The sequence below is a fragment of the Antrostomus carolinensis genome, unplaced genomic scaffold (assembly GCF_000700745.2).
Source record: "Antrostomus carolinensis isolate BGI_N321 unplaced genomic scaffold, ASM70074v2 scaffold8603, whole genome shotgun sequence".
NCBI lineage: Eukaryota > Metazoa > Chordata > Aves > Caprimulgiformes > Caprimulgidae > Antrostomus > Antrostomus carolinensis.
Genome location: NW_010304400.1, coordinates 42,191 through 52,010, shown reverse-complemented (window position 1 = coordinate 52,010; position 9,820 = coordinate 42,191). Strand labels below are relative to the sequence as shown.

Here is a 9,820-nt window from a genome sequence, read left to right as displayed (position 1 = left end):
CATGCATTCATTCCTTATTGCTGATCTTAAGTGCCTTTTTTGAAAGCTGGACCCTAGTCACATGCAGTTGTGACAGCATAGAGGTGAAAGATGAAATTCTTAGTTGGTGTTAAGGAGGTCAGAGTAAATAATGTTTCTCCCTTTTGCAGCACTTGATCAGAAGCTGTGCTGCAGCCACGAGCTAGTGGCAGAGCAGCCCATGGGTGGTAAGAGGGATTTAGAAGAGAGGGAGTGTGTAAGCTGAGAAAGCTGGGAGTTGCCCAGAATTGATAATGCAGCACAGACTTAGGAGTACAGCTGAAGGATAGAGCGACTCCGCAGCAAATAGAAAAGAATAAGCCTACATTTTGCAGTGAAGAAAAAGATGTAACTCTCAGATATCAAGAGGGAACTGAATTCAGTAGGCTGAGTCTATGTTAAGCTTGTGGATATTGAAGTGGATGTCCTGGCAGAATCAGCAACCTCACTCTTTTTTTTTTTTTTTTTTTTTTTTAATTGTTCTTTTTTTAAAAAAAAATAGTATGAACAAAAGTGATCTTTTGAGAATGTAATTCAATCATGTGGTTTAATTTTTTGCTAGTATTACTCTAACTACATTTGGTTTGTTGGCACAAAGCTGTGTAGATGGGTGAGACTTTTCCAGGATAGGTGAGGCATCCATTAATGTAATTTCTGGAAGTATAGCACCAGAGATGTGAAGGTCTAAAAGGCAGTTAGGGTGAAACAGTGATTCCTTTGTTTATTTCTTTTTAACTCCAGTGAGGAAACTGGGACAGTGTTGCGTTTAGATGCTCCTGCAGGAAGAACCAGCAATGATTATTCCAATGATAGGAGGAGAGAAGGAAAGGAGGGATATCGTGGTTCTAAAATAAGTTTGATAAGTCAAAGATATATTAGATAAGGCAGTCAGCAGAATTCCCCAACTTCCTCAGGGAGTTACCGGTGAGCTTGAATTAAAGGAGGGAATTCCCTGCAGAAGGATGTATAAAGCTAGGCTTTGATTTGCACTGGGATATTATGATCTAACACAAAGTGTGCATTTGCAAGCATTAGTTTGATGTTTCTAACTGAAACTTCAGAGTTTATTGTTGAGCAAAACTGGAGGCCAATTTGGGTATTCTGAGGCGTGTTTTATCACAAAGGTAACAGGATAGGCATGTACATTTAAAAAGACTACTTTGAATGGATGTCATGCTGATTTTTTTTTTAATTGGCAGTTATGACAATATTTGACCAGGCAAGTAGGTTTTCCATGGTGCTATCAAGAAATAGAACAGCCTACTTGCTGAGAAAATGTGCCAGTCTGCAAATAAAAGTTTCATTGACTCATGAAGGCCTAAGAATCTGAAATATCCTAATTTATAAATCCAATAGCAGCTACAATAGTTTCCATACAAAATTTTACCTGCAGTTTAAAATTATGTAAGCATTGTGAGCTAAAGATGTAGTAGTTGCTGTAAACTGTAAATTATTACTGTTTTAGGGCAGGAGGGGGAAGAAGTGCAGACAAGTGAAATAATTTTTATGTTGTGTAGCTTTTCTGCCAGTAGAAACCAAAGCGGAACTGAGTTCTTTTTCTTTCTGATTGTTTTAACCACCCACCTGTTTCCTTCCTGTTCTCATTTGAGTTGCACACATGACCTTTCAAGTTCCCAAAATACCAAGCCCAAGCTCCACAATTTCAAGATTTGTTGATTTTGAGCATTTGGTGGTAGATACCTGCTTTGTAACGCTGGATTTCAGGCACTACTTCTATGTGCCTTTTAATGCTTTGGGTTTTGGAGCAGACACTGTATAAGTGACTAGCCTAGTTAAGGGAAAAAGGAAAACTCCTAGGATTTTGCCTCAAAATAGGTGTAGAGCAAAACAAAAAAAGTCTCTGGTTCTCAAAAAGGCAGGCTAAGGGAACCAAGCAGGTGTGACCCAACATGTCTGATTCAGTTCCTCTTTAGTAAATCTTGAACCCACAGGGCAAAATATACTTCAATTTTTTTATTTTATTTTTTTTAATAAATCAGCAGCAGGGGCATATCAGTGCCTCTTCAATGAGAAATGCAAGGAGAATTCAGCTATTCTGTTAGAGAGTTTATTAGCTGGATTTTTCCTCTGTTGTGTCAAAAATGATAAACCACTGTGTATTAATAGCTATCTATGGATTTCTCTTTCATTAATCCATCTCTATGGGCGTACCTGTAGAAAGGCCAGCTCCATTAGTTCTGCTGTTCTCAGAATTTCCTGTCATGGTTTTTGCTGTGTCAAAGTTGATTCTAGATATTATAATACAACATTTTTTTTTTTTACTAAAAAACCCCAAACAAACAAAAAAAAACCTACAAAACAAAAAAACCCCACATAAAACGCCCAAAAGCTGGTATCCTTATCTCCAGCTTCTACAAATCCTCCCCTTGAAGGATAGTATCAGTAGCTCTTTCTTCCTAACAGTAATGAACTTGACTTTTCTCCTGGGAGTGTCTGTTTATTCAAGTGGCTTTGATTTGCATGAGTATTCAGTGGTCCCCATGTCAGGCTGTGACAGGCGCAGTGTACCCGATGCTTCCGTGTTACTTGTGCTGTGTAATAATTCTGCCTGTGAGTTGCCCCGCTCAAGTTACAGCAACGATTCACAGAAGTGAGCATGATGTAATAACAGCATCTGGTCCTTAGCCCTTGTCAGAGCAAGGGCTCCCTGCTCTGTCTTCTGCAGAGAAGAGCATGTTATCAGACTTTAATAGATTATAATGTGACCCTGAATGGTTTAAATTGCCTTGAGTTATAAGTAAACCAAGATATTTCTGAAAATGTGACTATAAAACAGTGTTTCTTACTTGGAAAAATGTGTTGATCTCTGAGCTGCTTCTAGTGTGAAAACTAGTAGTTCTGGAGAAAAGAGATAATGGTCCTGGTAGCTAAGCTGCTACTTGGGTCTCTGGAAACAGTTTTTAATACACAGCCCTGTATAGTATTACATAAATAATTTGCACCATGTTACATCAGTAAAATGGGATGAAGCTTCCTTGCTTTGCAGGCTTGAAATGTTGGTTTGCTTGATGGATGTCTAAACTACAACTTCTTTGTAAAGCCTACAACTGATGCAAATCTAACCTGAGAGTGATTCCTTTTATTATCAATCGTGAAAACTTTATCAGCAGCCTTGCTCTTAGGATAGGGATAGATTATTTGGTATCTGCATGTCTTTCTCAGAGGTGATGAATTTTATATTCTTGGTTACACTTTGCATTCAAGGACAATCAGCTCTCAAGGATTCTTAGTCAGTGGGTGTGAAATGTTAGTGTATGTGCTGTGATTAATATTGTTTTGGGCATAACTCAGTTCAATGTCATTAACTTTATTGACATGTGAAGGTATAGTTAGATATGGGCACTGTTACGACTTCTGGTATCTTATTCTGGCATAACTCTACATTCTTTAGCATAGTGACTTCTGAGTCTTTTCCAGATGGATTGAACAGAATCAGGCATCACGTTAATCTAATCAATTTATTCATATTTATAGTCCTGATGTGGAGGATATATTGCCCAATACTAGGCTGTCCTGTGTAGTTTCTATCTCCTGTAACACACCATATATGTTCATTCTGCAGTATAGACAAGGATTCTATATCATTTATGTGTGTGTATGTTCGCTGCTCTGGGAATTCTACCATCAGAAAATTCCATCTGGAAGCACTTCCTTTTGCTAATGAATGTTATAAGGCAGTCTTAGTAACTACATGGGTACGCTTTCTCTGGGTAGTTCTTGCCCTCCAATCTCTTCCACTTTTACCTATATGGTCTACCATGTATATGTGCAACTTTCTTTTATTCTATAGATGCCCTTTTCTTAAAACGAGTATGTTGGCTTTTGGCTTTTCCAACATCTCAGCTCTTTGGTCTTTTACGCTCAGGATGTCCTCTATTAAAAGGGAAAAAACAGAGTCAGAAGTAGCTGTAGTTTGTGACTTTACCAGCCAGCATGGAAGTGTCAGTCACATGAACTTGCCATAAGGGGATTTCTGGGATCTCACATTATTTTCTCTTTGCAGGGTATCATCCAAGCCTACAAGAGTGGCATAACCCTCCAGGGAAACACCACTAGCCTGGGCAGATGGGACTACAGTGGGTCTTTCTTCTTCTCCATCTCTGCAATAACAACCATTGGTAAGAGTTCTCTGCTTGCAGGGCCACCTCATAGGTGGGAAAGGAGTGGGAATAAGGACCTGTACTATCAGATGCTGCTCCAGCCTTATGGGGCTTCATGTAGCTTGTCTATATCATGCAATAGGTAAGCACCCATGCACTTAGCTCTAGAAATGCTTTGTCAGTGCCAGAGAGGTAATAATTTCTAAATAATTAGATACAGGGATAATAAGCTCAATGTATATCCCTAAGTTACCCAGGTTTTGGGGCCTGAACTAGTATCACTTTGTGGTGCTGTACTGCCTGTCCTTTGCCAAGCCTAGGGCTCTCTGAGAGGTCTGAGGTGAATTGTGCATTGAAATAAGCTTTTCCTCTCACAAGGAGAGGAAATTATTTTGAAAAACTCTTAATACTGGCTATTGACTCTTTGGAGTCCATATTTATGAATTATTCCTTCTTATTACTACCTGTATTGGATCAGGACCTGTTTATGTGAATGTTGAATAGCTAGATAAATGAAACAATTCAGTTGAGCCAGGCTGCAGCAAATGAGTGATGTAAAGCCATGAAGGAATGATGGTGAGAAGAGCAGAGGGAGGGGGGGAATGGAAGCAACAAAATGTATTTAGATAGTGTTAGTTGAAGTAGATGCAATTAATTATTGTCAGTGTGCGTCCCCAGTCCCCAAAACCATGAATAACTTCCACTGATATATTTTTCTTACTTGCGGGACCTGGTAATATAAAAACCATGGGGGAAGAGTATGTGGAGAGATGGTTGTTGAATATCAAAAACTCTCACGAGTTTCCTGATTTATGTTGACTCTGTCAACTCTCTTCAATTTCAAGTACATTTTTAGAGCGATAATTTACTTTGTGCACCCAGGTGGAGCATTCTTTTGATTTCTCTGATTGTTTTTGAAGATACGTTGACTTCAGAACTCTAAGCCCCCAAACAAGAGAGAGGGTTTTTTGCATGGGGGCTGAGGGGGACCCTAAACCTTCCTCTGACTCAGTCCATCTTTCTGCCCTGCTCTTCTGCATATTTATTGTTCTGATTGGGAGCTACGTTTGGTGTGTTGTACTACCAGCTACAGGCTGTACCAGATGATGGCAGTGGAGGCTCGTTAGTCAGGGCCACAGAGGCTGTGGGTTTCCAGCCTAGAGCCTGGGCAGCTCAGACAGAGCTGCTTTGTCTCAGTAGTTAATCCTGATCAGTTTCTAAGCTGTCAGAGTGACTTTGTTTTACCTCAGCCAATTTAAGTTAATGACATTCAGGAAGAATCAAATTTGCCAAGCTAAAATAAAAGGGGGTTTTGTGATGTTGGCAGAGATCTAGACTAAACTTTTCTGGATGTTATTCCATGAAAACATAAGTTACTCTTTTTCTGTTTTTTCTTTAACCTTTTTGCCCTGATGAGCAGGAGTGAGAGTATGGAACTACTTGACAGCAAGTGGGCAATTAAAAAGAACCAAATATTACAGTTCTCTATCTCATCGTTTTAAAGCTGATGCCGTGACTCTAGAGACTTCATAATTTTTCAGTTGTGGAGTTGAGAATGTTGTACAGGTCATCTCTATTTAGAGAACGTCAGACAACTGGGCCCTTGATTTTGGAGGTTTTTTTCCAGTTAAATTGTTAATTGCATACAGATTAGTGTCTTAACACTCTTGTCGATAACTGTATGTTGTAGAAAAGGATAATGTAGATGGCCTCACAGAGCCTTACCTTGAGTCTCTTACCCATCCTCTTTATTTATGGAAGTTCTTGAGATAGTGGCTGGTGCAGCCTCATTGACCCAGACATCACTGCATGACTGAGCAGGGTAATTGATGATGTCAAGTAAAGAGACAAGGTCCTTTCCAAAGAACTCGATGAAGTTCAGAGTAGTGATTCACAGCAGGAAGCTTCATGTACAAGGTATGGCTATGAGATAAATGGCATAATTCAGAAGTTTTTTTGAGAAGGGCTTGTTGATGTTTTTGTGTTGTTACATGGCAAAGAAGAGCTTATCCCAGGTTGTGAGTATGGAACCTTTTAAAAGCAGGTCCATCTTCACAAGATTAATGTGTAAGAGTCAAAACCCAAAGCATTCTGTCAAAGTAGTTTAGAAAAGATAGAGTTAAAATAGTAATGGAGAAGAGAGATTCTCAGGAATTTAGGGCTACTACATAAAGATTTTGATGAAGATTCTGGGTGGACTCTACTACATGTGTTCAGGCTGCTGCAAGTCCTTTTCTGTCCTGTTTGTCTCTTTCTCTGCAACTAATGCTAATTCGTGCTTTGCCAGCCCCTTATGTGATGTAATGTCTTTGTGACGTTTGCATCAGCTGTTTTTTCCATAGACTTCTCAAACAGCACTGCCAAAGCCATTATCACTTTCCTTTATGAGATGCTTTTTCCACTCTGTCAGCTTCTGTTTTCTGCTTTAGGTGATTTAACCTCCATCAGAAGGCTTGGTGTGTTTCTCAAGTCCTTACCAGAACACTTTTTTACTGGTAGGGAAGTGATGTTAGCTTTTTCCCCCATTAATGCCAGCTGAGGAACATTTACTTCTTTCCCCATCGACAAAGTTTTTAATCCCCATGTCTCCTGTTGCAGCATCTTTTGTGCTGTACCCTTCTTCCATTTAAATGAGAGCCTCATGTATTTTCACTAGGGATTAAAAGCAGTATGCAATTTTTTCTTAAAGCAAAGCAAAGTTCTAACCTGCAGGCTGGACACACTTGGTACCCTAATCAAAAAGGTTTAAAGAACAGGTGTGTATGAACCAAAATCTGTTGTATAAAGAAGCACCCCTGTCCTGTTTTGGGAGGGGAGGGGTTTAAACTATCGCAGCCCCAAAGCCTGTGTAGCTTTTGACCAATCTCATAACTTGAATGGAACTGCATTTATAACTTCTGATCATGTGGGATGGGCAGCCCTGGCTTTCTGCTGATTCCTTCTCCCCACTGTTATGCTTCTGTGCTTTCTCCATTGCTGTGTTTTATGTGTCATGTCATCCTAGATCTTGTATGTTATCTCATTTTCTGCAGATATTTCCATAGGAACCTTGTTTCTTCAGTGCCTTGAAGAATCATCTTCAGAGTTCCTTTACAGCTGTAGTACTAAACATGGTTAAAGAAAGATGCTAACTTGCTGCTGGTTTTATCTTGGATGTCTTTATCCCTTGCCAACACAGTCTCTCCTTTCTGTGTTTACTCTCCTCATAGCTAGTTTGGACTAACAGGGCAGAGGTCAAAGCAAGTTCAGATTAGGGCACAAGATGAAAGTTCCTAGAGTCAAACGACCACAGGGTGGTGTAATTTCAGAGAAGGTGCTAGGGAAAGGATTTGTGAGGAGACTGAGGTTGTCTGTGCTAGCCTAAAAGCAGAAGAAAGATTATTGTCCTCTCCAGCCTGAACAATCTGCTTTATCCCGGGAGGGTGGATGCCGTTGCCTGGTGCTGCCTTACTATTTTCTCTTGGCAAAGCTAAGTACTCATTTGTATGAATTTCAAAGGCCCTTTTTAAAACATAAAATAGAGCAAGTAAACCACTTCAGTGAAGAAAGGAAGGGGGAGACATTTTCTTCTTTGGTTAATGCGGTATAATAGGTCCTAAAAGCAGTCCCCCAAAGGATTGGGGGGTAGTGAAGAGGCAAGGAGCAAGCTATTGAGTGAGGGGTAGTATTTAGCACACTGTCACAGACATTTTAGTATGTTGCCACAAATGATTCCCATGGAGGAAAAACAACAGCCAGTTCAGGGCTGTGAAGTCCTGGCAGTGTAAGACTCTGGATCAGCAAGAGTTTCTCTAAGACTTTGACCCTCTGTAGTGCTGCCCAGCATGTGATGGAGCTCCTGAGCAATGGAACTGGCTGATGATCCACTGAGAAATCTGGTTAAAACAACTTAATGTCTCAAAGTGGTCAAAACATGGAATAACAGCCTAGGGCTGCTTTCATATTTGAATCCTCTGTGAAGTTCAGGTTTGTGTAGAGGAGTTCTCTGCTGAAGAGCCCCACACCTTTGATGCAAGGCAGGGAAAAGATCAATGCATCAATGCACCCTTAATCAGGTGATCTGAGCTCAGTGGCTCTGCCCACCTGTCAGGTGTTCCTGCACTTTGAGCAGACTTGATGGATATAATGTGAAGTCCCACAAGAAGCTTGAGAAGCCAAGCACATTCATTTGTTTTGTGTAGCTAGTGCTCACATAGCTATTCAAAAGTATGAGGAAGGATAGGGACCCCAGACTTGCTGATGTTCAGTTGAATGTAGGTAGTGCCAAATGACCTTTGAAAATCCTAACGCTTGTAAGTATCATAGGATAATTCAGGCTTCCTGGTACCTCAGAAGGTCTCTAGTGCAACCTTCTGCTTAAAGCAGTCAGCTATGAGGTCAGACCAGGTTACTGAGGGCTTTACTGGGGATGCTTTCCAGCTAAGCTGGGCCCATGCTCATATTTTCAGGAACCAGACAAACATACCATAAGGCTGTGTGAGTAGCTGATAGGTTTATATGGGATGATTTTTCCACTTTGTCTGCTGAGCTATAAGAAGACATCTTTTCAATCTAAACTTAATTTTAATATCTTTTTTTTTCAATGCAACATTTGAATTAATCGTGAACAAAAACTTTATTTTAGTCCAGATTAAAACATTCCTGTTACTTGTAGGGAGCACAAGGGAAAGAAAAGTTTAGATCTTCTGAAAAATGTTAGAGGAGGAGCTAGTGGTGGGAGCAGCTCCATGTTTTGAACATTCCCCGAGGGTGTAGGAGAGCAGTGTGCAATTTGCTCCCATGCCTGGAAGAACAGGATTGTGGCTCACTGGTGATCACCCCAAATGCCAAGTGGAGCATCCAAATCTCCACAGAAATGTGTTTGAATGCTCAAACCACTGATAAAGTTACTGGTTAGAGAAGTGACTGCTCCTCCAGTTTTGTTTATTTTTTTTGTTTTGTTTTGTTTTTTTAAATCTAATTCTGTTTTTTTTCCCACAGCTGAAATTATTTGGTGAATTTGCAGATGTTTTTTAGTGTATGAAAGACACATTTTTTCATTCTAAGAACTTTTTGCTTAAAATACTCTTTTACATCCAGGCAGTGAGAACGGGAGCCAAACAAACCTCCCATTGTGGGTAGCAGGAAGTTGCAGTTGCCTCAGCTGAACCAGGGACACTGCAAATAGGATGCTGCAAGTCTTGTGAATGACGAGATCTTTTACTAATAATCTGTTAATCACGCATCAGTATCCTCTTAGCAAGTCTTCAGAGCCTCTGAATCCCTTCTGTACAGGAATGTAATGGGCAAGCAGAAAACAAAACTGGATTTACTTATGTGCTTCTGTTACACATATTAAAGCATGTAGATATGAACATTTACAAATAAAACTATTCTTATTTTGCTTCTTCTAAGGAAGATTAAGTTACATTGCACTTCATTTCAAAATGAGAGAAGCTATACAAGCACTTAACCCAGCTGCTTCAGTGAAAATGCTTACACTTGAGCTCTGTGTAGTTTTTGGTGAGCATCCCTCAGTGTCTCTTGGTGCAGGCATGTACCAGGTGGCATCCCAGTAGCAGGCTTATGGAGGATGTGACACAGCTGTTGATGTAGTTTGTTTTAGTCTTTGAACTTAGTTCAGATCTTCTAATGTATAGCCCACAATGGTATAAGACACTGATTACTCTAATTCCATTTAC

General features: G+C 40.0%; 1 protein-coding gene across 1 annotated transcript in view; it reads left to right on the top strand.

The window, feature by feature from the left end:
- Positions 1–4,042: 4,042 nt before the first annotated feature.
- The window catches only part of LOC104522204 (potassium channel subfamily K member 17), a gene marked incomplete at its 5' end in the record, with an annotated part of 12,715 nt that continues 6,937 nt past the window's right edge, over positions 4,043–9,820 (top strand). The window contains 1 exon segment of the mRNA XM_010164431.2: positions 4,043–4,157. Within this exon segment, the coding sequence (XP_010162733.2) occupies positions 4,043–4,157 (115 nt within the window).